This window comes from Castor canadensis, chromosome 11 (genome assembly GCF_047511655.1).
Source record: "Castor canadensis chromosome 11, mCasCan1.hap1v2, whole genome shotgun sequence".
NCBI lineage: Eukaryota > Metazoa > Chordata > Mammalia > Rodentia > Castoridae > Castor > Castor canadensis.
This window is the reverse complement of record NC_133396.1, coordinates 100524784-100552456: the sequence shown is the minus strand read 5'-3', so window position 1 is coordinate 100552456 and position 27673 is coordinate 100524784. Positions and strand designations below refer to the sequence as shown.

Sequence of the window (27673 nt, the reverse complement as noted above, 5' to 3'; positions counted from 1 at the left end):
CATAGCATGCCCATGCTGTGACCATTCTTACCACTTTAAAGAAATAAAGACTATGCTAGTGTGGAATGAACTCTGAAATACATTATAGAGTGCAAAGAACAAAGTCCAGGATGTTGTATATTGTATGCTACCAGTTGGATTAGAAAAATGTATGTCTGTCTATATTCTTATGTAGGCATAGAGAAGTTCTGGAAGGAAATATTGAAAATTTATCAGTGTTTATCTCTAGGGGAGGAGCTGGGAATCTCAAGTTAAGGAGATAATTTTACTGAATACTTTTTGTTCTGCTGGGTATTTTTTTAAATATGTATATTTCTCTTTTGACAGCTCTTAAAAGTGCTTAAAATGCCTCCTTCATATAATATACCCAAATTTACCCCCAAGAGCTTCCCTTCTTATTGCCAGTCTAGATGCAGAACAGATCTCTTCTCTCCCCAGGCTGTGGCCTCAGCCTCCAGCCTGTCGGATGCACTGCTTACTTATTCATGATACTGTAGTGTTCATTGGTGTTTCATGCACCTTGGAGCCACTTTCGTCCTTCAGTGTTGTACCTCTGCTGCTGTACTCGCCTGCACATGGCCTTGCAGTCAATATGGTTTCTTCTCCTTTGGAGGATGCTTGAGGGCTCCCGGAGGTTCAGGAAGTGCTTCACATTCAACAGGGGCTTAATTACTGCTTTTTCATTGGCTTGTTGCATGGATCATTATCTTCATGATGCTCAGTAATCCACAAACAATATGTCAATGTTGTACCTATCACCCTCTAGAGCGCAGCATCCCTCAAAGCCCTGGGCCTATAGGTTTTCTTCTTCTGCTCAAGTTTATCTGGCCAGCTCAAGACCCATACAACACAAGGCACTTGAAAAGCACCAGCAGTCAATGGCCAACACAAGGCACTTGAAAAGCACCAGCAGTCAATGGCCAATGTATCTGGTGTTCATTGGACTATTCTTACCCCATCATTTGTTGCCTCTGCTAACTAAACTCCCTGATTCTGCAACTCAGCTCTGAATACCTACCTCAGGACTCCATGAATTTATTACTCTGGTTTTTTACTCTTTACACTTGCTTTAAGGTGTGGTCCATCTGCACTCCTCTCCAGAGAGAAACTAGCCTGGCCACAGTCTCCAGGGGAAAGGATGAGGAGGGAGTGAGCTACTGCATGCCTTTGCTGTTTTGGTGAGATGGAATGGCCCTAGGTTTCTTGTTCTCTGCTGTCCCAGTGTGAGCAGAGACTGAGAGTTCACCAAAAATTCAGATCCCTCTCCAGCAGTATTTAAACAAACTTGTCAATTGATGGCCCATAAGTGCTCTTTGGCTGCTATAGAATGTAAAAATGCAAAATATACAGAAAATACATAAATTTAATTCAAAGAAAGAATTCAGACTCTATAACATCAAAGTTTTATATTAAATTCATGTTAAGTGCACAGCAAGACAATTGAAGAACCCACTCCAAGCAGTACCACCTGCTGGAGTCTCTGGGTGAGTTCCTTCCCAGTTCACTCCTATCCTTCTGTGGTCTCGAATCTTAGGCCTGCCTTCCTGCTCTCCACAGCCTTGCCTGAAAACTCTGGGAACCCAGCATAGTGTCTGGTTCACAACTGCCTCATCTTCAATGCTCAGCTGTCTGAGCCCTCCATCTAGCATGTACCATGGAGAGCATTCATCAGGACTCAGAACTTAGATAGAATATGATTTCTGAGAAGCTTTTTCTTCTGGATAGAAGCCAAAATAGGTTTATAATAATGTGACTTTGTAAATCAAATATTCTGTGAACAAAGGTGGCCTCAACTGCCCATTATCAAGACGGCATATGCTTTGAGTGATTTTTCTATTCAGAGATGGGCTTGCTTTGCATCAAAATCTGTTCTCAGTTCTTCCTGCTGCCTTTTGTGGCCAAGTGGCCAGAGGTAAAGGTATGAGATCGGGGAGGGTTTCCCCTGCATTTGAGTGAAGCCTAGGCTCTGCACCACCCTGCCCCCCATCCCCATCAAGCTGGCAGCTGCTCACAGACAGATAGTGCAGCTCATGAAGGAAAGCTGCTTCCTCTTCCTTTGAGTCACCATCACCTTTCATTGCTCTTTTTCTCTTGCTTTGGAAGGGGAGTCTGAGGCATGGAGGGGTGAGGAGACCAAAAATGTGGTTATCCCAGATCAATATGGTAGGGAAACAAATAACAGGTTAGAAAACCAGGGGAATGGAATCCCTTCCCTACATTTATGCAGCACTTTGTAGATTCTAAAGACTCAGAATGTGACCAATCCAACCTCTCCACTCATTCTTGTCTCTAAATCGTGAGATGTTATGTAACAACCTTGCTCTTACAGTGCCTGTTAGAAATCATTCATTTTCAAATCAAAATATAGACTGTAAGCAAATTTCTGTATCCTTTCCAGACTAGATACTGTTTCCAAGAGATTCATGTGGCATCATCCCTTGTGCGGATCCCCAGAGCAGATGCTGGTGTGTGAGAGAGGCGATCAGGAATAGAGGTCAGAGCTACCCAGCTCTTCGCGGTTCAGCCAGGCAGGGTCATTTGCTTTGCAACATCTCTTTCCAAACTATAGAGAAGAAAAGGAGAAACTTGGGACCTTCACTCTACAAGATCCTTATAGCAATCCCATCCAAGATATTTATTATTGTTACCATTTTACAGACTAAGAAATGAACTTTGGAGTGGTTAAAGAAACAAGCAAGAAAGAACTTACTCAGAGTAAATGACTACTGTGAGACAAAAGAGGAACTTCCAATCTACTTCCTCTTGCTCCATTTCCAGCGCTCTTTTAACGACACCATGCTCCTTCCTGACCCCTCATGTCGTCTTGGCCCCTACAGTGTTCTCTGTAACCCTGGACAGTCCATTTGGCTTTAATGCTGTATTATTACTGAAGAGCCAGTAATCCTCAAAGGCACCCACCCAGCTTGTCTCTTATGACCAAAGGCATTTTTGTTGGACAAAATTGGAGATTTGGGTGTAGTTATGAAGCTAAAGAATGGGGTGATCTCCATGCCTTAGCTTCTCTGGATATAAATAGGAAGTACAGAGGCTGGGGATATAGTTCAGTGGTAAAGCATTTACATGGCAAATACAAGGCCCTGGGTTTAATCCTTACACCAAAGAATGCAGGGGGTGAGGGGCAGAGGTGTATGCTTGTATCTCTATCTTACAGCTTTCTGTGAGCATTACATGAGATAATTCATCTGAAGACACTAACAGGTTGCCTTATGTATAGTAAATTCCACTAAATGTTGAGTCCCTCTTCCTTCCTCCCATTTAAGCCTCATAGGGATCAATTCAGCTGTCAGGCTCAGTGATTTGAATAATGTCAACCTCAGCAGAAGCTTAAGATCACCCACGGCCTGAAATGGCTCCCAATGACTTGCTAATTTTAGGAAATCTTTTAGAATCACTTGTTTCCCCACTCTGAGCCTCCCCTATGCACACACACACACATACACACATCCTGTGGGCCGTAGTAGCCCTAGCCTGGGGACAGCCCCAGTTTAGAATGCAAGCTGCTTAATAAAAAACTGACAAATGATATGACTTTGGGTTACATCCTCACTCTTTTGGGGCATCAGTGCTTTCATCTCTAAAAAGAAGATTTGGACTAGAGGATCCCTAAAATCTCTACGACTCTGAGACTGTATGGATGACCCTTTCATAACTACACTCTTCATAATTGGACCTCAGGAATATGTTACAGACACTAAACCTACTCAGAAGGAGTTCCAGAAACTTACCTCCTCATAGATGGTGAGGTTGAAGGGAGGGCTGTGGTTCCTCTTCTTAGATACAGACTAGGAAATTAAAAGGGTAAAGACGATTAACTTCAAAATAAAAGATGTGCTACTTCTGACTGACATGAGAGGTCCCAAAAGGCCCCGGGTTTCCTCTGCCAGGAATGAAGCAATGGTGTTGTTTATGGTCTCTGGGGAAGCACAATGCATTCTGGCCTATGATATGACATTTTTGAACCAAAGTCAAAGTTTATTATCCCAGAACCCACATATCCCTAAAATCCACCAACACACATTCCTGGGACACACATACACATGCACACATATCCTTCAGGCAGTCCTAATGCAAATTTCCCTCAAACCATGTATCTCTTCAACACACACACACCCCAGTAGAAACAACTCTGGCACATACATAAGTGCCAACCCTAGCACATAGCTTGAATGCAGTGCTTTGGGGAATCATTGGATCTAAAAGAAGCACTTTCAGTAGCATGTAGTGTTTTCATAATAAAATAACAAAGCATATAAACACGGTACCTGTAACATCTACATGTCCTTATACTGCAGCATATAATTAAACATAAATATCTTTCATGGTGGGATCCAAGTTCGTTGAATGACTTATTAGAAGGAAGTTGAATAAAAAGTCTGAAAACCTGTCCTAAACTCCTTCAAACACAGTCTCTGACCTACCTGGACTTCCACAGTTTTATGGATTTCCAGCTTCCCATTCTGCCATGTCACAGACTATAGTTTCATATTGGGGGTTCCAGTCATGGCAACACTTCTCTTCCTATCCCCTCCCATACCAGTTAAAAGAATGAGTTTGAGCTGGCAGAGTGGCTCAAGTAGTAGAGCACTGGCCTAGCAAGCATGAGGCTCTGAGTTCAAACCCCACTACCACCAAAAAAAAAAAAAATTAAAGAATGAGTTCCCAGAATACCCAACTCAGTGATTCCAGATATGCATAAAATCTCTGAGCTGAGCTTGAAGTCGGATTCGAGTAGACCACAATGGCTGCCTCTGTCCAGAGGCCTCCACCAGCAGAGCACTAGCCAGAAACTTTGGTCTCTGGAAATCAGCATTGTATCTCTCCACTGAAGTCCACTCCTCCAATTGCAGGAAATACTTGACATAGAAATCTGTCCAGTATCCCTTGCCATAGCCTCAGCTGACCTACTAAGGATCCTTTGGTCATTCTTCGTCATATCTCTGTCCTTTGCCTCCCACAAAAAGTCCTGGAAAATCCTATAATCCACTGTTGCCTGAAGTTTTAGAACTGTTTCTTTTTTTCTCCAGATAGAACTAGAAAGACATTTCTCCTGCCCATTAACATTTAAATAGTCATTTAACAGAAGCTGCTTAGATACACACAATGAAGGACAACTCACTGAGCATGCACACCACTCTGCCTACAAACACACCTGTGTGTGCACATGAAAAATATATATCTGCATCAATAACACCACCCAGAGGAACCAACTCACCTTCCGGGAAGGCTGTACTACTGAATATAACGTATTCGTTTCTTGTGATGTAGAAGCAGAAGACTAATGAGAAAAGAAAAAGTACTTCAGAAACAGTTCCAGCACAACCCTAGGGAGGCTAGCTCTTCCATTCCTCTGTCTCAGCCCTACCTACATGGAAGCTTTAAGTTTTAGTGAAAAGAACCCTGGACTAGCCAGGAGGTCAGTCAACCTAAATGCTAGTCCCACCCTGTTAGCAATGTCAGATATTTGCTGAGCACTTATCATACATATTGTTCTCCCCTAGCCCTTAATACCACTCCTATAATATAGGAATGATCAGAATTTTTCCCCCTGCCACAGATAAGCTTACAAAAAGATGACAAGCCCAAGTCAGACAGGATGTACACAGGAGAAGCAGAATTCAAACCCAAGACTCTACAGGACTTTTTCTTCATTAACTCAATGCCTCCCTTTGGCACCATACCTTTCTTCTTGGACCTAAAACCTGTGCTTTCTGGGGCAGGTAACCTTCCTCCTTTTAACATGCTCCAGAGGAGGAAGCTCATTCTCACTTAACTCCCTAGGCTGCGAATTCTTCCTTGGATTTATTCAAATTCCTCTTCCTGGAGTTCAATGCAGCTAAAGCCAGAAAGCTGGCAGATATTGATCACGCTTACGATGGAGTTTCCTTGCCATGCAGCTTACCCACGAAGCTTAAGAGCATTGCTGCTTCTCACCTTATATTTTTATCAGAAACTTCACTACTGTCCACCACAAGGCAGAGCCTCCCCTGGGAAAAATCTCCCAGTGTTGGTTATCAATAAAGTCATCTTAGTTGTCAACGTTAGAGGAGGCCTTTCCAGTTTGTGGATAAATTTCTAGAAGCTTAGGATTTAGAGTAATGTAGGAAAAGGTGGAATGGAAATTCAGAAAACGTTTGGCTCAGCTTTGCTACTGCCCATGCCCAACTGGCCTTGAACCTGTCAGTTAACCTGAGTCTCAGTCCTTCGTTTGTGATATGGGGTTTAAACTACTCAAAGTGTTAGTGTTAGAGTAGTAGGACTGCTTCATGAGGCTGTCATGTGAGATTTATTAAGAAAATGGGCATTACTTTAAGTCTAAATAAGATAAAGGGAACAAAACCTATCAATTCTTTCCTGAACACAATTAGAATGGGAATGGGGCTAATTAGTATAAGGACCCCAATCATTGGAAACATCCAGAAGAAAAACAAAAGTTGAGTCCCCTACTAAGGTTCCTTGTCCTACAGACTGTCTGGGCCAGGCCTTCTGGCAAGTATGGAAGGAGGAGAAATGCCTGGCTTGGGCTTTCCAGCTCTACTAATGCACTCCAAAGCCACAGTGATCTTTTCAAACAACTTAATGCACCTTTGGTGAAGCTGTCTTCTGAACCCCAGGAGCACCAAGGTCCCATTCTGCATTCAAGGGGGTAAGTCTGGAATGAGGCATTAGGAGACACCATGGATGGGAATGGAATGGATTAAAGAACCCAGAGTGGTACCTGGTACTCGACCATAGCGTAGATGGTGGCCCCTAGTCCAGGAGATTGCTGCTCCTCCTCCTGCTGCTACACAAGAAACAGTCAGGGACATGAAGTAACATGAGTAGACATCAGGGGCTGTCCAGATTTGGAGTGAGTAGGAAGAGACAGCACAGACAGGGGGGGTCCAGGAGGAAGGCGTTAACAGGGAGAGAGAGGTCTAGGGTGAACCTCTCACCCAGGATGAGAAGAAACAGGAAGAAGAGTAATTCATGGCAACACCTGGATCAATTAGTGTCAGGAACAAAGAACCACCCAGGGTCACAGGATTCAAGCCATATGCCCAAGGGAATCCCTGCCCCTTCCTTCATTTTGGTAATTTAGAAACCCCTCCTTGCCTTTGCTGACTTCTGGACTAATTTGCTACATAAGCACTAATAAGGGACAGAGCTCCAGGTAGGGCTGTAATCTGTGTCCTTCCTCAGGGCACTAAAATTCAGGGGTGGTAAACATTTTAAAGACTCAGTACTTTGAAGTACCCCCTCTAGATCCAGCCTTCATGGCCAGCTTGCCCTTGGCCTCAAGCCAGCCTATGAGTGGCTTCAATACTGGGTGAAGCATTGGCCCAAGGCCAAGAGCAGGGAGCATATGGCCCTTCTCTCATGCCTGTCCCACAGGAAATTAGAGGTGAAGACATTTCGCTCTGTATGTCCCTGGGCACATGGTGCCAGTTCCGGCTCTAGTAGGGAGCCAAAGAGGCCTGCAGTGTTCATCAGGCAAGGTAGAAGCTGAACTTCCCAAAAGCAAGAAGAAGCTAAGAGAACCAGAGAAACATCAGTCGTCCTTGGGGGCTGGACAGTCACGGGCATCTGTCATCAAACAGGAGTTTGTGGCTTTTTCTGGTATGAATTCACTCATGGGAATTGTCTCCAGCAATTGAGTCCCAAAGTGAGACCACATGAAACTTGGGATTTATTTCTTCAAGCCAAAACCTGGTGACCGTAGAGAAACACAAGGAGGGGCTGAGACCAGGTGGGAGGAATCCCAATACAGAAGCTGGGTAGCAACCTGAGTCTCCAAGAGATTTCTTTTGCTCTAAATTGATCTTTTCTCTTGAGATTTTCTTTCCTTCTTTTTTTACCTAATCTAAAATCATCCTCATTTTGGAAAAAAAGAAATGCAAGCTTTTGGGAGTCAGTGGCCATGGGCAGATGAATGTACCCTTGCAAATTTGTATCCGTGTCTGGTAGCAGTGGGAAAAGCAGTCTCCATTTTCAGTTTTCAACCCCCAATATGCCCCTATTGGGACAAGGAAACAGGATAAAGGAGCTGCCCACATTCCCACTGAGGAAATAGGCTGGATAGAAACTGCTTGTCTATTCTGTGAGGCCTCTTAGGGCCTCACCCATGTTGCCAGAAAAGAAGAACCCCAACATGTGCCTCCTCCAACTAAGGGGCAGACATGGTGGGGGAAGAGGGCATTTCTTCCCACTCCCATTGCCCCTCCTCTGGCACTGCCTGACTGATTTGAGCCTTTCCCTAGGCCTATCACCACATCCTGCTCAGTCCCTCTGATGCTTCCTCCTCTTCTACATCCCTGAATGACTGGAAGAGCTAGCCACTGCCTTGCAGAAAGCTGGTGAGAGCTTCCCAGAGGAGAGCCCTCTGATTCATTGGTTCTGTACCAAGCTGGTTTCTCTCTGCTACACTTGGGCCTCTTCTTCTCAAAAGGTTGTGATCTCAGGCCACTGCGACCCACAAAACCGCTATGCTTTGGCTGGTCACACTCCCCAGCCTGAGTAACAATTAAGGAACCTACAAAAGTAAGCTCTTACCTTCCGGGGAAATGAGAACTGTGGTCAGATACAATGAACACAAGAAGGCTGCACTCCTCCTTGGGCTCAACCCAGTGATGAGACAGAGCAGAAATGAGGACACCATGGTGCCATGCAGGGAGGAAGAAGCTGCATTCTGCACTCTGCTTCTGATTTCTGTTGTGTACCATTCCTCCTCAGCAAGTGCAATTCCATACCAGGATGCCCCTTCTGCTTCCCTTTCATCCTCTCTCCTCCCATTGTTTTCCCCCTTTTCTGTATGACCACAGTTAGGAAATTGATGAAGAAAAGTAATGGGGGGAAAACTGAGAATAGCTTTGAAAGGACAGTTGTCCAGGTCTTTTTGTCCCCCTGCTCTGAATGGCCATTCTCCAAGAGTATCTTCCAGACCAGTTGAGAGATATCACAGCCCCTAGAATGCCTTACTAGAATGCCTTACTTGATTTCTCCTGACTTGCAGATTCTTGACATCTTCATAAACTGTCACAGAGTTCTTGGAGCTGGCCTCTGTGGGAAGAAGGAAGCAAAGAACACAGTTTCAGAAACCCCCAGGGAGTCTCCTGTTGAGGGTTCCATTTCTAACAGCTCCCATCTCTACCACAGATGGCCGAGACCTTAAGAGCACTCTAGAAAGGAGTCAGGTTAGTGCTCTTCCCAGCATTTCCAAAGAGCAAGCATCCCTGACATACCTCCTCCATCAAGCTGGGGGGTCCCCAACAAACCTGGCACCTACAGATAGAGCTGCACATTAAGGACAAGACTGTAAATATCCCCGCAGCCACCACAGCAGGCATGAACTGGAAGAAAGGACCTTCCAGCCACTGGCTGCCTTCCCAGACCCATGCACACACATAAGCCAACACTTCCCCAGGAAGAGGAAGCACTGTGTGCCTGGACACAGCCCACTGCACTCAGGGCCAAGTCACTAGATATGATGCTTCAAGCAACAGCTCCTCCTTTAAAGACATCTCACTTACGTGACTGCTTCCTCTTCCACACACAAAAGCAAGTGAGGCTGCCAGTAAGCAGTATGAGTAGAATCAGGAAGATCACCAAAGAGGGCAGAAATCTGGATTCTGAGGGATACAGAAGGCATAAGAAGTAAGTCCTCATTTCCCTTCTTCTTGCTTCCCTCATGTCATCTTCAGGGCTATCTCAAAACCCACTCTCCAGCCAGGTGTGGTGGCGCCTATAATCCTGGCTACTCAGGAGGCAGAGGCAGGAGGGTTTTGAGTTTGAGGACAGGCTGGGCAAAAGTTAGCAAGACCCTATCTCAAAAATAAATAAACAAATAAATGAATAAATAAAAGGCCTGGGGTGAAGCTCAAGTGGCAAAGGGCCTGGGTTCAATCCCCACTACCATTAAAATAAATAAATAAATAAATAAAACAAAAACCTCTCCTCACTAGTGTGGCTCCTATGCCCTATGAGTTCACCACCAAGGTTGTCTTTCTGCCCAACTGTGTGACTTCCCCTGAGTGATGCAAGAGTATGGATATTAATATCTGACAGACCTGGTCCAGATTATAAATTCTAGAAGCTCTATACTACTTATTTAACTCTCTGAGCCTCACTCTTCTCACCTGTAAAAAGGAGATGCTGTTACCTACTTATGGGGGTTAATACATATGGTCTGACATAGGTAAAACGTGCACAGCAAATTTAGCTATCGTTCTTTAACTTGACTAACATTCATTACACACTTACTATGCATAAGACAAGTCTTCCATTTTACCTTCCTGGTTTTTCTACCTCCATCACTCTCCCTCATGTGAACTTCTACATTTAACGTTTGTGTCCCACGTGTAGCCTGACACACAATCCAACCAAGAGGAGAAAGGAAAGAACTCATGTTCCAGGTGCCAACTGACTAGCTCTTAAACATTATTTCAACTGGAGGTGTGGCTCAAGTGGTAGAGTGCCTGCTTTGCAAGCTCAAAACCCTGAGTTCAAACCCCAGTCCCACCAAAACAAACCAAACATTATCTCATTTAATCTTAACAGCAATCCTATGAGACTCTTCTTATTGTTGTTCCTATTTTATCCAAGAGAAAAATAAAAACTCACAAAGATTAATGAATCTGCCTGAGATCACAGAACTTGTAAATGATGAAGCCATGATTGGGCCAAAAGCTGGTGTCCTTGTCACTACACATTGCCTCAGTCTAGTCTGTTTCTTATTTCCTCACTGAGTACTTAGCTTTGTTAGAGATTGTGTGGTTATTTTTTTTTCCTGTAATATCCAGGCTGGTGACACATTAAGTCTTTTTTTATCTAATAAAAACTGAAGTTAACTCAGGCAACTTTCTGAATAATCAATAAACCCAGAACTCTTTTAGATACCTTGTGATTTTCCTGGTTTTCCCACTGACCCAGGGTCCTGTTGTACAGTATCATTACCTCCCAGGAAACTACCTGGCTTGAGCTAAGTTATCACTCAGGAGGAAGCAGGTCTCCATAACTCTCTCAGAGGAAAAAATTATAGTCAAGAGCCATTACAAATCTCATCAAACAACTGGGCATCCTCTATATAGAGGGAAAATGTGCATCTCCAGAAGATGAAGACAGAATTCTTCCCAGACTAACACAGTCCTGGCTTTACAGAAACCATATGTCTAGAAACTGGGCCCCTGTGGAGGAAGGGCTACAAGGCACTGGGGGAGGAAGCCAAAGGATCTCACATCCAGATCTCTCTTGCACATAAGCCTGGTTGTGGGATGCTCCACTTACTCAGAGGGTCTCTTGGGCAGCCCTGGGTGAGGTTGCTGCTTTTCCAACTGACAGCGTTGCTAGCATTGCAAGTATATGTGTACTGCCCATTGGCATCAATCTGCTTCTCCACAAAGGTAAGGTTTCTCAATGTTGAGATCACCTCGCTTCCTCTGTACCAAGTATAGTTCACATTATCATCCTGGGAGACCAAGCAGGACAGATTCACCTGACACATCCCTTCATCCAGGGCCTTCCACTGCCACCACAGTCGGGGCTTCTCAACATGATCTGGAAGCAGAAATTCTCATCAGAAAGGTGCTAGAAATACAAGTCCTACAGGAATCAGAAGGACAGAGTGAGTATCCATGGAAACTCACCAAATACGGAAACGTTGAAACACTCAGAGGAAGTTTTCCCACACGCCATGGTGAGCTCCAGTTGGTACAGACCGCTGTACTGTGGCTTAGTTGTCTTGATGAGAAGACTAAAGTTCTCAATGTTAAAATGAAATGCATTGTTGAAACCATTCAAAGCTGCAGATGAATATTTCACACTAGACTTATTCTTCCAAGTCACTATCATATAAGTTTCTTGACGTGAGGATGAGCGCATCTTCCATTCGACAGAAGATGCATTTGTCTGTATATTGGAAGGTTGCAGCTGGAGAGGTATTCCTGAGAGCCCAACCACACGGCTGGTAGAAACCATGCATTCTGGGAAAGAGACTGAAGGGGGAAGGAAGAAATGAGGCCTGAGCAGTGTGGGCAGGTGCATGCGACTTCCCTTAAGCTAAGAGGATGGGGCAAGTGTAAGGAGCCAGAGCCTATGAGAAGCTTCGCATGCACTGCCATTATTTCCCTCTCCTCCTGAAGTCTGAAGGAAGCCACAGACCAAAAATAATAGCTAGAATCTCTTGAGCACTTACTATGCGACAGGCAAATTTTGCCATATTTTAATTACTTAACTCCACAAGAACTCTCTGAGGGTCCTTGTTTTGTAAGTGAGGAAACTGAGTTAGAAAAGACTTCAGGAGCTGTCCCAAGTTACACAATGAAAACGATAAGCTAGGTAATCTGGCTTTAGGGAAGTTTTTTTTTTTTTTTTGCAACAAGGTCTCACTCTGCTGCCCAGACTGGCATTGAATTATTGACCATCTGTGACGATCAGGCACTGTACCCTGCTCCAAAGTTACTTCACATTGTGTAGAACAGTAGCTTTCAGGCTGCGTCTTGCTCTGAGTGACTCCATTTTATAAAACAGCAGTTTCCTCCATTTTGAGAACAAGCACTGAGGTTGAATGACTTTATATCTTGTTTGTGCAAGTGAGCAACCACCATTTATCTAGTACAAACCATGAGGCACAGACTGATTATTTATGCAAAAAAAGTTATCAACTGTGAATTTATCAGATTAAATCAGGGACATATGGACACACGGACAGATCAAAACCATATCAGGAAAACCAGGCCCACAAGCTTCAAACACACCAGACCAATCCCGCTGTACATGAATCATATAAAAGGAGGATACCTAACATTGAGCTAGAGCAGCACCCACCAACCTGTCTGCAGACCATCAAGTGCATATGTCTTGGGTCGACAGGTAATGAACTCCCTACTCTGCCCCCTTGACATCAGCTCAGCTTGATTCCACTGGTTGAGTGACACACTCAACTTGCACTTCTTCTAGAACCAATAAACCCAGAACCATCTCTGCTCCTTGAAACAGTATTGTGCCTAGAGCCAGCTCTTCACTTTGACACCCCTCCTTCCATAATATCTCTATGACTGGCTTATGTTAATACCTTAACTAACCACCATGATTCTGCTTTGCATCTGTATCAACTCTCTGCCCTTGTCTTTAATAAGGCCCCTTTGAACCCTAGAGCCACTTTAACCCTTTCTTAACCATTCTATAACCTATATATTATTGTGTGAATTGTAATGTGAGAGTTAATACTGGTAGTTAAGATTGTGATAAAAGAACCTGTGATTGCCAATGACCCTAGCTACCAAGGGATATCAGTAGTACTTGGTAAATTAATGCCAATGAAATTGATGTACCTTATAAATTTTTTGTTGTTCAATAAATTCTGACATGTCTGGCCTATGTTTCTGACATAGATCACTCACAACACCATCCTTCTGTCTCAGCATCCTAAGCTGGAATTATAGGCATGTGCCACAGTGCCCATCTTCCAGGAGATCAAATTTTAATCACAATGTTATAAACACCATATTAGATGTGACTCCCTCCATTGCAATTTGGATATGGAATGTTCCCCCAAAAGGCTCATGTGTTAAAGTCTGGGTCCCTAGCCAGTAGGAGAAGTGATTGGATCATGAGGGTACTGACTTCATTGATGAGCTATTAGGAAGTGGGCCCTGGTTAAAGGAAGTAGGTCACTGGGAGCATGTCTCTGAAAGGTATATCTTGCCCTGGCCCCTTCCTGTTTGGCTGTCTCAGCTTCCTGACTTCCATGAGATGAGAAACTTTACTCCACCACACCTGTCCACCATGATGCTCTGCCTCACCACAGGCCCATGGCAATGGAAAAGCCAACCAGGCACTGAAACTGTGAGCCAAAATTAGTATTTCCTCCTTTTAAATTGTTTCTGTCAGGTATTTGTCACAGCAACAAAAAAGACAGACTTACACACCCTCCCAGAAGTAAAGAGGCAGTGGTGATTGCCCAAAATTCTGAATGGCTTGACCCAGTAAGACCAACCCTCCAAGTTAAACTGTGAATCCTCTTCTGTTCTCCCATAAAATTGAATTCATAATAATCTCTTACAGCACTCAGCACATTGGATTGTAGACATTACTCATTAGTTTTTCCCATTGTTTTAGTGGCTGGAAAGTCTCTTCAAGGATTGCTCTATAAAATCAGAGTAGTAGAAAAAGAAAAAGAAACTATACATCCCAGGGATATCGCAGCATTTCCCTCTGTAGGGATTGAGCCAAGAGCTAATGATGGGACACTCCAGAGTAGCCTAGTATTGTCAGTGGAGAAAAGAGCAAGTTCCTACAGCCATTTTTGATAGGGAAGATATGTGGCATGGTCCAGTGACTACAGGTAATAACAGTCTGCATAAGTTCAGGAGAACTGGGAAGCATTTGGAGAAGAAAATAAAAGGTAGAGATAGTTATACAAGGGCCTCTGTTGACACTGAGGACATTAAGAGGAGATGGAGGAAAGTAGAGCAAGATGGTGGCTGAGTATAATATTCAGGGATAATCTCCCCACAGGTACATCAGTCTGAATATCTATTCTCACACTGAGCTAACCTCACAAGATCTAAGGACATCAGGTGAATGACCATAATACCTGTTCATAAGAAAACAAAGCCATCTATTAAATAAGGCGAGAGGAAAACATTGCCTGTGTATCCATTCCCCACCTCCAAGTTGTCCAATGTGAAAGAAGATGCCCCCCATTTGGGGAAATGAGCAAGTTAAGTCCAAGCCTTAGACTTCAAACCCAGTACCAGGCCTGCCACAGTGAAACCCACTGCAGGATAGAGTCCTATGACTCTTCCCACCAGGTCAGTACCTATAGACTGAGCCACTAGACCTGCATCAGCTCAGGTAGCTGAGTGCCTCCGCCATCCCTCCTCCAACCTCAGGGGGCAGAGCAGGGAGCAAGACTCCACTTGCTGGAAAATAGGGAATGAAAATTAGCACAGGACTTTGTCTTAAACTTAGTGCCATGGTGATAGCCAACACATAGTAGAAACTGAAGGCCCACACATGCAGACCAAAGGTCAGTCAGAACCTCCAGACCACCAGCATCAGGAAAAGATCTTTGTGCTGGTGGGACACACTCATGTTTCAGCCTGTGTCACCTCCAGCTGTGGCATGGGCTCAGCACATTCGTGAGGCTGTGCATGTCCTTGAAGCTGTGATACTTAAGCATGACCCAGGTTAGCATCAGCCTAAGTGGCCAGGGGACTCCCTTCACCAACACTACTTGAATTTTGGCAACAGACTTTTCAACAGAAACTTTATGGGCCAGGAGAGAGATTTTCATAGTACTGAAGGAGAAAACTGTTAACCCATCACAGTTATCCTTCAGAAATGAAGGGCAGATGAAGCATTCCCAGACAAACAAAAGCTGAAAGAATACATCTCCATCAGACCATCCTACAAGAAATGGTAATGGAAAATTTTCAAACTGAAAGAGATAGTAATAAGTAAGAGGAAATATGGGAAAGTAGAAAGCTTGATATTAAGAATAATTAAACAAAGTCAGAATGCTCTAATATTATGGGGTATTCCAACTACTTATAAGCAGAGATCAGAAGGATCATGGTTCAAGTCTGGTCCCCACAAAAAATTAGCCAGACAGACAAAAAAATTAGGCAGACACCATCTCAACAAAACAAACCAGATGTGGTGGTTTACACCTGCAATCCAAGCTATGCAGAAGACATAAGAAGGAGAATCATAGTCTGAGGCCAACCTGGGCAAAAAGCATGAGACCTTATATGAAAAATAACTAAAGCAAAAAGTGTTGGGGTATGACTCAAGTGGTAGGGTGTGGGGAGTGGATTAAAGTTTGTGAGAACTGGACACAAGCAAGGCGAGATGCAGTTAATTGCTGTTACCTGTAGGCCGAGATAGGCACAGCCCAGGCACAAAACAGAAAAAAGCAGAACAGCTGCTCTCTCCTAAGCTTGTATTCAGAGAAGCAGGAACACAGGCTTCTCCTGTTACAATGTCACGCCCCTCCCCAAGAGCCTCTGCTCCACCCCTTTTGCCACTGTTTATAAAAGGCCCACTGAAGGTTGGGGGCTTTTTGCTTTGGGCTCTTGGACTTTTTGCTTGGCTTTTGGCTTTTTTTGCTTTGGAGGGCTTTTTGCCTTTGAATATTGGGAAGAAGCTTTTACTTTGGGCCTTTTGGTCTGGGAGGCTTTTAGAACGGAAAAGAATTATTGAAGGGAAAAATTGCTGAAGGGAAAAGAATTGTTGAAGGGAAAATGCTAAAGAGGGGTTAATAGAAAGTCTGCACTGAGAACTTTAACATAGGATTCAGAAAGCAAAGCTTTCTGAAAAGCCTTAGAAAAGCTAAAGAAAAGCCAAAGAGAACATGGGACAGTGCACAGTGCAAGTCTAAGGACTGAGACCTTAACAGTTATGTATATGCAGTTTTTAGGCTCGGCTGCTGGTTTGCAAGTTTGAGCACCTAGACTTTGAGAGCGCTAAAGAGAGATGAGACAATGCAAGCCTGGGGGCAAAAGACTTTAAGAGCAGTTAAGCTAAAGATAAGCTGAGAGCAAACACGGGACCGTGTGAGTCTAAGGAAAGAGGTTAGGAGAAAGGCCTTAAAGAATCAAGGTAGAGAAAAGAAGCAATGAGGGTTGTGCGTCTCCAGCCAAGCATACAACACACCTGACCCCAACTTTCTGTCTGTCTGTCTGTCTTGTGTCTTTCCTAAAATCTCCATTCTCCCCCAGTTTAGCCCAGTTAGTCCAGTAATAACCAAGGAGCAAGAGAGAAAACCTTGCTCCAGCAAAGGAAGGAGCGCGAGAAACAGCGCCCCCTTCGGTAGGGCACTTGCCTAGTAAGCACAAGGCCCTGAGTTCAAACCCAGTACTGCCAAAAAATGGTCTAATATTTGTAAGCATGGTGCATAAACCATTCCTGTCTTTAGTATAAAGATTAAAAAGCAAAACAAAAATATGGGCCAAGTGGTGGCTTATGCCTATAATCTCAGCTACTAAGGAGGTAGAGCTAAGGAGAATTGCAGAATAAGGCAATCCCAGGCAAAAAGTTAGTGAGAGCCCATCTCAACTACTAAGCTGGGCAGGTGGTGTGCACTTGTCACACCACCTGTAGGTGGGAGAATCACAGTCTGAAGCTAGCCCCATGCAACAATGCAAGAATCTACCTGAAAAAGGCAGGGAGTGCTGGGGGAATGGCTGAAGTGATAGAGTGCCTGCCTAGCAAGTTCGAGGCTCTGAGTTTAAACCTAAGTACTACTAAAATAATAATTATAATAACTACATTAATATGTTAAGAGATAAGAACTATAAAAAGATAAAATCGGATTTTGAAAATTCCAAACTTGGGGAGGAATGGAATGAACATGTAGAAATTTTAGTGTATTTTCTCTCATTCTTTTTGTTTATGTTCTAATCTTTATAATCATGTGAAGTTGCTATTATTTGAAAATAGGTTGTTATAATCTCAAGGTGTGTTTGAAAGCCTCATGGTAACCACAAAGCAAAAAACTATAATAGACAAAACAAAAGTAAGAATCCAGGAATCATAGCTCACTACTAGAGTTAATCACTTAGCTGCAAGGTAAGACTGTAAGGAAGGAGAAAGACAAATAGAAAAAAGAAGCTACAAGAAAATAAGTTACAAAATGGGTATAATAAGGAATGGAAAAGAGAGGAAAGAAGAGGAAGGGAGGGGAGGGGAGGAGAGAAGAGAGGATCAAGAAATAATACCAATTCTCCTTAAGTTATATTTTCCAAACATATTCTATGAGGCTATTATTTTCCTCATAGCAAAACCAGAAAAGGACACAACAACAAAAAAAATAAAGCTATAGGCCAATATCCTGGTGAACACAGAAGCAAAACTCCTCAACAAAATACTAGCAGAAAAGGCATTTGATAAAATACAACATCCCTTCATGATGAAAAGAAGGAACATACCTCAACATAATAAAGACCATTATAAATAACCAACAGCTAATATTATACTCAATGGAGAAAAGCTGAAACTTTCTAAAATCTGGAAAAAGACTAGGGTTTCCATTTTCACCACTTTAATTCAACATAGTGCTAAAAGTCCTAGCCAGAGCGATCAATCAAGAGAAAGAAATGAAGAAACTTCAAAATAAAAGAAGTCAAATTATCACTGTTGGCAGATATCATAATCTTATGTAGAAAGCCCCCAAAACTCTAACCAAAATAAATAAATAAGCTATTAGAGAATCAAGAGACAACCCATAAATTGGGAGATATCTTCTCCAGATATTCAATGGATAAAGAATTAATATCCAGAATATGCAAAGAGCTAAAAACAAAAACTAAGCAACAAAAAACAAACTCATTTCAATTCATTTATTGCCATTCATTAAGGGCAAATGAGTTGAACAGACAGTTCTCAGAAATGCAAATGGCTAATAAACACATGAAGAAACAGTCAACATCCTTTGCCATGAAGGAAATGCAAATCAAAACTCACGGTAGTCACAATGACAATCATCAAAAAAACAAGCAATAAGTCAGGTGCCAGTGGCTCACGCCTATAACATGAGCTGTTTGGGTGGCAGAGATCAGGAGGATTGTGGATCAAGGCCAACTTGGGCAAACAGTTCTTGAGACCCCCATCTCCAAAGTAATCAGGACAAAATAGACCATCAGTTCAAGCAGTAGAGCACCGGCTTTGCAAGCACAAAGCCCTGAATTCAAACCCAAGCTCCACCAAAAAAGAAAACAAACAACAAATGCTGGTGAAAGTGCAGGGAAAAAGCAATCCTCAAACACTGTTAATGGGAATATAAACTGGTGCAACCACTATGCAAATCATTATGGAGGATCATCAAAAAACTAATAGACCTAATTTGTGATCCTGACATACCACTCTTGAGTATACATCTAAAGGAGTATAAATCAACATACAAGAGAAATACCTGTACACCCATGTTTATTGCAGCACTATTCACAAGAGCCAAGCAGTGGAATCAGCCTACGTGCCCAACGACCAATAAATGGGTAAAGAAAATATATGTGCCATATATACACCATGGAGTACCATTCAGCCATAAAGAAGAAGGTGGAATTGGAGTTCATCAGGTTGAGCAAGATAAGCCAAGTTTAAACAGCGAAACAGTGTATGTTTTCACTCATATGTGGAATTCAGATCTAAAATGATAATGATGACAATTGTGATGGCGGGGGTGGTGGTGGTGATGATTGTAGCAGTGTCAGTAGTGCGTGAGCAGGGGATCAGTAGGAGGGGGAAGGGAGAGGATAACCAGGCACCATCTTGAGAAGGGGCCTATTTTGTAAGACTAAGCTACTCTGGGGACTTGAAAACAAGGAACAATTGTGGCTCAAGGAGCCTGGGGACACCCTGCCACAGTGTTTGGTGGGATATAGCCACAGTAGATATCATGAGATGGGAAGGGTCTAGCATGGACCTACTGAGAAGTTAAAGGAGCAGAGAATTTGGGCAGTCATGCCACAGTGGTTTGGTAGCCTGGCCCTCTTTGGTGAGGAGTGATCTCTATAGCTTGAGGATCACTGTAGAAACTGACCTTTGTGCTCAGCCTCTGCCTCCCAGTCATGTGGGGATCATTATTGGGTGGCATTAACATCTCTGAACCCTAGTCTCATGGATCACACAATTTCCCCAGCCTTATCCCTCTCATTAGGTGGTTAAGTGCTAGATGGGGTCTGAAAGCACTGAGACTTACAGGCAGTGTGCCTTATTCCCTCATTTTCCCCACTCCAGTCTAGAACTCAGTGCTCTGTTTGCTCCCCACATGGTCTCTTTTGCAGTACATCCCTAGACTTGAATGCTTGCTCCCCCTTGAGGCACAAACCGGGGTACGGGTAAGGTTTGGGGAGCAAACCCAGCCCACAATCTGCAAAACTCCTTGCAACCAGCAGTGGCTTCATGTATACAGTAAGGGAAGCTTTGAAAGTAAAAACAGTCCTAAAGTTAATAACTGATCCTTAACTGGCTCCACCCTTAGCCCACATAGGACACCAATCTGTACACTAGGAACTACAAGAGACTCCAGCTAGGTTTCTTCTCTGTGTGGTCCGGGGAATAGGGCCTGGTGCCCTAAGCATGTGAATGGATGTTTGGCTACTGAGCTATACCCACAGTCAAGTGGTGAGAAATAGTACACCAACTCTGCCACACTCAGTCTTACTGAACACTGAGAATACCTCAACTAAAAGACTAAAGTTGATTAAAACCTCAAATCAATGATTTGGCCATAGATGCCAAACACACAAACTCAAGCCTGGGCATAAAGTAAGCCTCTATCTCCAAAATAACCAGAGCAAAAAGGGCTGGAGGCATGCCTCAAGTGGTAAAGTGCCTGCCTAGCAATCACAAAGCCCTGAGTTCAAATTCTACTACCACCAAAAAAAAAAATCAGAGAGCTCTCAAATAATGATATACCTCAAACTTTTAGAAAAACAAGAACAAGTCAAATTTAAAAACAGTAGATGGAAAGAAATAATAAAGTCTGACCAGAAATCAACAAAATGGATACTAAAAGAACCAGTGAAAGAAGGAATTAGTTATTTGAAAAGATAAACAAAATCCAAAGGAGAAGACCCAAATTAATAAATTTAGAGATGAAAAGGGGATGTCACAAAAAATAGCAATGAAATTCAGAGATCATTAGGGAATATTTCAAAAACTTATATTTCATATGCACATATGAATAAAATAAAATTTTTTAAAAAAACATATTTCAATAAATTGGAAAATCTATAAAAAATGAATAAATTTCTAGATGCACGTAATTTACCAAATTTGAACCAAGAGGATATAAACAACAAATTCCACAAGCAATGAGATTGAAGCAGTAATAGTCTCCCTACAAAAAAAAATCCCAGAACTGGACAGCTTTACTGCTGAATTCTAACCTTTAAACAAGAACTAACACCAATGCGCCTCAAACTATTCCATAAAATAGAAAAAAGAAGAAATGCTACCAAACTCATTTTATGGAGCCAGTATTACCCTGATACCAAAATCAGATAAGGACAACACACATAAAAGAAAGTTATAGCCCAATTTCCCTGATGAACATAGATGCAAAAATTCTCAACAAATACTTGCAAACCAAACTCAATAACACCCTGAAAAGATCGTATACCATGATCAAGTTGGTTTCATCCCAGGAATGAAAGAATGGTTCAACATATGTAAATCAATAAATGCAATACAGCATATAAACAGAATAACAGACAAAAATCACAAAATCCTCTCAATTAATGCAAAAAAAAAAGTCCTGTGACAAAAATTCAACACCCCTTAGTCATAAAAACTTCGAGGAAACTAGGAATAAAAAGAACATAAGTCAACATAATAAGGGCTATATATGACAAACTGATAGCAACATCATACTAAATGGGGAAAACAGACACCGTTAGACTCAGCCTCTCCATCTTTCTCCTTCATCTCTCCTCCCCCCTTGGAACAATTTCCACAGGTGTCATTGTTCTTTTTTCATACAGATATACAAAGTACATCAATGACATTCACTCTCCTTCACCCTCTCCATTTACCCTTCCCCCTCAATGTTACCTACTCCTGGACAGAACCTGTTTTACCTTCCTGTCCTTCATTAAATGTATATTGATTGTTAAGTGGGAGTTTGCCATGGCATTCCACACATGTATAGATCACACTTTAATCAGATTAACTCCCTCTATTACTTACTCTTTCTCTATCGTCCTGCTCCCCTAATATTTAACAGTTTTCAGTGCATTTAGTTATACTATCTTCAAACACAGATGCAATGCATTTTGATATTATTTACTCTTATTCACTTTTTCTCTCCTGCCTCCCTCTCGTCCCCTCTGACAGACCCACTATTGCAGTCATGTTCTTTCTCCCTCTCTTTCTCTTTCTGCATAGACAAGTATGTGTATATGATAATATACATATTTATGTATAACCTGCAATAAGCAATAGTGCTGCAATAAAAATGGGGTACAAGCGGCTCTTTTGCATCCTGGCTACATTCCTTCAGGCATGTGCCCAGGACTGGTATGCCTGCATCATTAGTTTGTTGAGGGGCCTCCATACTGCTTTTCATAATAGCTGTACTAATTTACATTCCCACAAACAGTGAGTAAGAGTTACTTTTTCCCCACACCCTTACCAGCATTTTTGTTGTTTGTGTTACTGATGATTTTCTAGAGAAAATGCATTTTTTTGGTGGTGGTACTGGGGTTAGGAGCTCAGGGCTTCATGCTTGCTAAGCAGGCACTCCATAGCTTGAGCCACTGCTTCCACCCCTCATCAATTGTATTTTAAAGAGTGAGGTTATTAAGAGCATTGGGTCAAGACATAAAAGAAAAGTTTTAATCCCTGTTTTAAAATGCTTATAATCTAGAGAAAGATAAATCTAAAACAGCCAAGTAAGATGTATTGGGAGAGGTATCATGGAGGTATCCCCAAGGTGTGATGGTGGGCAGAAGGATAGCTTTTCTTTGCCTTGGGGCATTAGGAGTGACTGTTCAGAGGAGGTGCCCAGGAACTGCCATTGAAAAGTTCAGGGCTTACACGGTGGGTGGAGGAAGGAGGAGGGAAGAGGGTATTACAGTCACAGCAGCATGGGTAAAGGCACCCACATATTGTCATGGGTCTGGTAGGGTGGCCGCAAAGCTCTCTTCAGCAGGTTTGGAAAGTGGAGTGACAGACATGAGTTTAATTTTTTAGGTGTTTGTAGTGGGTATAAAACTGTGAGAGGTAGCACAAATGTTAAAAGGTGCTTAATATATAAACATACAATATAATAAATAATTATAAACTTTTGGGTAACCAATAGCAGATCAGAACATGGAGGTCTACATAGAAAAACGTAGTTCTCCACTATCACAAAATTAAATATGGATTATACAGGAAAAGTGTCATTAACTAGACTGTTCAGTACTTAAAGAATCAAGTTTCACTTTAGAAAGATCCATTTAGTCTTCCAAAATAGTTAGATTGAGAAGTTCAGAAGACAAGGCAGAAAGAACTCTATCATTTTTCCTTCTACTATCTTTAGTTTTTGAAACGTTTTATATTTTATCATTTTTTTAAATATGCAGAGAAAAGGCAAATCTTCTATAAAAATCATAAGGTATTCTGAAAAGACAAAAAAAAAACAAATATGTAACCTACAATAGCTCTGATGCTGTATGACACTTGGGGTCATTTTAAAACTTATATTTTATTTTTATGTAATATAGAATTGGTTTATATACTTAAGATGGCTTTGTCCACAAATTTTAAAAGGAGCTGGGGGATCACTAAGTGTCATTTTGGTTTGTTGGCTTGGTTTTTCCAATGGGAGGAAAATGACCTAAGGTGGAAAGCCAGCACTGGCCAGGGACAGGACAAGAGTACCGTCGCCCTGAACAGGGGCAAGAGTAGCAGTTTGTGGAAGTGATGAGGTAGGCTGACATCGGGGAACTGTTGACAGGCTTGGACAAATCCCTAACTGGAGTCTCCGATTTCTCAGAGGAGGTTGTCAGCTGTTAGTGACCGTGATGGTGACCAGGCCATAAAGAGATGGTAATGGTTTGGAGTCATCTTTTGGGGACTCAGGAGCCTGAGGGTCCAGCCCTTGGAGGCTGTGACTATCTGCTCTCTGTTGCTGCATTTTCTCTTGCAGCCCTCAACAGCCCAGTGTGGGAAAGAGAGAGATGACTGGGGAGAGCTCCACAGATGGGCTAGTTGAGGATGGGGGGCCAGGCTATAGGTGGATACAGTGGAAAGGCAAATATTACCTCAGTCCCTGCCCCCAGAGAAGTGGACGTGTCAAGGGAAGAGATAAGAAATGCCAATGTGAAAAAGATAACTTCAACACCAGTTCTCGTGTGCTTAAAGTGAGAGAGAAGAGGAGCCACATCGGTATGGTTACTCAGAAGAGAGAGGCTATAGTAGATTCGGTGGTCAGGGAAGGCCCGGGGACCACAGCCACTGCTGTTGCTACTGCTCAGCAGCCGGGGGGGGGCTCTTTTCCGGTGGTTAAGAACGGATGAGGTAAATAATAGCGTGCAGAGGGAGGGCAGAGGACAGGTGGTGAACTCTACTGCAGCCCCAGGAAGAAGTGGGCAGTAAGTACAAAGAATGATCAAGACCATGTGACCATCAGGAAACAAGGCTCAGTCCACTGACAGGAGCTACAGCCTCCAAAGCAAGAGTCAGTTCAGTTTCCTGAGCCCTGGGGAGAGGGGACAGGGGAAAGTCTCAAAAGACAACTTCCACCAGCCAACAAAAGGATGTTGAGGTTCACTCAGCTTGGGCTTGTCTACTAGGCTTGGGGGGCAGGCAACAGAGGTAGTCCCTGCTAAGAACTAAGTGAAAAGAGCCTCATGAGATCCCCAAAGTGCCAACCAAGGCAGGGCCCACCCTAGTCAAGGCAAACGTATAAAATCATAATGCATCATTCACAGCTGGCAGCCTACTTCCTTTTTCCTCTAAAATTAGCTTCCTACTGACCACATTAACTCCTCTCCTCAGGCAAAGCAACGCCCTTCCCTCTATCAAAGTTGATCTGGCCCATGTCCTAGTCCTTGCACCAGTTAGCTGAATTATCTCATCTAGAACCCAGTGCTATTTTCCTCCAAGATAAATATTGTGCTTGCCTTTCGTGCCTCCCAACCAAGCCCTGTGTTTTCCTTGCTTTGGTTTAGGCTGTTTCCTCTGCCTGGATTGTTCTGCTTATCCCTGTCTCCTGAATCCTTGCTCTTCAAGGCCAGTTCCCTAATGTCCCAAGCTAGAAGAAATCTCCATCTTCTCAGTCCCCTTTTTTCTCTAAATGTTTCTTGCCTGATAGATACTAAGCACTTTCTACTTTCCCTTGTAGTTGTTACTGTACATACCTATTTTCCTCTGTCTGAATGAGTGTGTGTGTGTGTGTGTGTGTGAGTGTGTGTGTGCGTGACTGGGGATTGAACCCAGGGCCTCCAAGTGCTCTACCACTTGAGCTATGCCACAGTCCTAATCTGAAAAATTCTCATGGATAGAATCAACATCTGTTTCACCTCTGTTTCCCAACAAAACTTTATATCATTCTTAGAAGGTAGTAAGGGCTCACCAGGCACCAGTGGCTCACACCTGCAATCCTAGCTACTCAGGAAGCAGAGATCAGGAGAAGTGCAGTTCAAAATCACCCCAGGCAAAGAGTTCATGACACCCTATCACAAAAAAAACCCATCATAAAAAAAGGCTGGTGGAGTGGCCAAGGTGTAGGCCCTGAGTCCAAACCCCAGTACCACAAAAAAAAAAAATCTTAATGAATCTGTTTCATTCATTCATTCATTCAAGAAAGCTTCTCATTTAACTCCCAATAGTGACTCTCATGTAGCAATTTATGCAGAACAGCAGAGAAGCCACAGAGATGTGACTCTCTTGGCTTTGGCCTCTCCCCTCCATGTTCCACATCACTGCGATTTCAATTCCCAGCTGCAGGCCCTCAGAACAAAAGGCCAGTAGATCTGAAGCAACGTGGGATTCCATGCACTGCTTGGTTCAGCCACTTTGGATTGACTACCCCATGAATACACACACCCCATGATTGTACCCTGGAAACACTCTCAACAGACACGCCTGTACAAAAGGCTCATGGCAGCATTATTATAACAATTTTTAAAAATGGAAACAACCCAAATGTTCTTCAATAATAGGATGGATGGACTATAGTATAAAGCACACAAGGAAATACTTTCCAGCCATGCAAATGACCGGTTACAAGTAGTAACATAAATAACCCTCATACGGTATTGAGCAAAAGAAGGCAGACACAGGAGTACATACCAACCAATTCCATTTAAATTTGACAAAACTAACCTGTGCTGTTTGATGTCAGAGTAACGTTTATATTTGTGGAAGAGAGAGGGGGTAACGGATGGGAGAGAACATGTGGTAGTTCCAACAATAATGCACTGAAATGTACATTTATAATTTTTGCACTCTTCTGTATACAAGTTGCACCTTAATGAAAAGAGTTTGCTCATAAAGAAATGGCCTGGCCTATCTCTGGAGTGGCTTCCATACAGCTGAATTCCCTTCAGGGTAGTGCTGCGGTCAGGCTTCTCTGACTCCAGTGCTCTCCCCTGTGCCAGCTTTTTGCCATTCACAGTTGGTTTGAGAGGAGGTACAGTAAGGAAGAAATGAGTGAAGACGACTCCAGCCTTCTAGAGCCTACCAGGATTCCCATCTGAACAGTAGCAATTTGAGACCACTCCCTTAGGGCTAATTGGCGAAACACTGCCCCAGCCCCCACCCTCTTATTTTGGCCCTGAAACACCTGGGGATTCACAGCCTCTAGACTGTCCCTTGGGCTTTCCTTAGATTGGACAACCAAAGCCTAAATCTAAGATCCAAAAAGAACTTAGGTCTCAAGTCCATCCTATGAGTAATGATTTGATGATCCCTGCTTCCATATATTCCCACATAAAAATCATCCAAGTCTACCTCTATAATGCTGGAAAAAAGCTCAAGTATTCACTCAACAAATATATTTTGACCACCTGCTCTATGAGACATGGTGTTGTGCAATAGCCATGGCTGTGGTTTCCAATGCATTCAAATGACAGAGTGTGAGCTCCACAAAGAGGTCATAAACGTATTCACCCTTAAATCCCCAGTGCCTAGCCCCGTACAGTACAGACTTACTCAAAACAGACTCAGGGAGCAACTGGAAATAGAGAGGGGGTTCTTACTGTGGAAATAAGTATTTGTGGAAAGCGGATTAAACTATATGTTCTAGATGCTGATGAAGTAGTGAACAAAATAGATGCAAGTCCTGATCTCAAAGACCTTACATTCTAGTGGGCTGAAGAGAAGACTGAGAGACAGAAAATAAATAACAAAGCAGGTGGCATACAAAGAGAGATGGGAACTATGGAGAAAAATTAAGTGGAGCAAAAGATAAGGCACTGTAGGAGGATAAGCTGACATTTTCAGTGGGGAAGGCATCATTGGGAAGGTGGTATTTAAGCAAAACAGAGGAGGGGTAAAGAAGCAAACCCACTAGCAATACAGAAGTAACACCCAGGGAGAGAAAGCCATGGGGGCGGGGTGCAAAGCCCCAGTGCACATAGTAATCTCCAGCTTAGCAAAAGTCTTTCAAAGGCTTCCCATTTCACAGAATAAAAGCCATGCATTGACAATGCCCTACCTGAGCTAAATGACCTAGATCACTTCCCCTTCATCTCTCCTCTTGTTCCCAGGTCACCATGTAGTTGGCTCTGGGCTCCCAGAGGGGCACATCCCTGAGTCCTTGCTAGTCTCCACCCATACCAGGCTGGGACTCCTTACCTTGGCCTTGGTGCCCCTTGAGAAGCAGGAGGAGTACAAAGGTGACAGTGTGTTCCAACATTCCCATAGGACAGAGGGGTTAAATGGGCCCCTCTCCCCCTTGGGAGCTCAGCTACGCACAGCAGCCACCAGTCAGCCAGGAAGGTGAGGTAGAGCAGAACTGCCTCACTGCCTGTCCAGCCACAATTTCCTCAACTCAAGGCTGTTCACTTCTGCTGCAAGCTGACAAGGCCACTGAGAAAGCCTCCGTCCCTAGACCTGGTCTTACAGTTTGCTTCAAGTGGGCAAGTGCTCAGAGTTCACAGTGAGTCATAAAACCAGCTTCAAACCCTTATCCCTTGCTCTGCCTGAGCTCCAGTAGCTTCATTCAAAGGGTACCTGCCCAAGA

General features: G+C 43.1%; 1 protein-coding gene across 1 annotated transcript; it reads right to left on the bottom strand.

The window, feature by feature from the left end:
• Positions 1-360: 360 nt before the first annotated feature.
• Cd244 (CD244 molecule) lies at positions 361-27457 on the bottom strand. The gene is made up of 9 exons (XM_020174323.2): positions 27286-27457; positions 11640-11987; positions 11281-11550; positions 9528-9626; positions 8990-9057; positions 6737-6802; positions 5234-5296; positions 3747-3803; positions 361-2563 (listed from the first exon to the last, which is right to left on the bottom strand). The coding sequence occupies exons 1-9, from the start codon at positions 27350-27352 to the stop codon at positions 2483-2485; spliced, it is 1119 nt and encodes a 372-aa protein (XP_020029912.2). The 5' UTR covers positions 27353-27457; the 3' UTR covers positions 361-2482.
• Between the last annotated feature and the right edge of the window lie 216 nt (positions 27458-27673).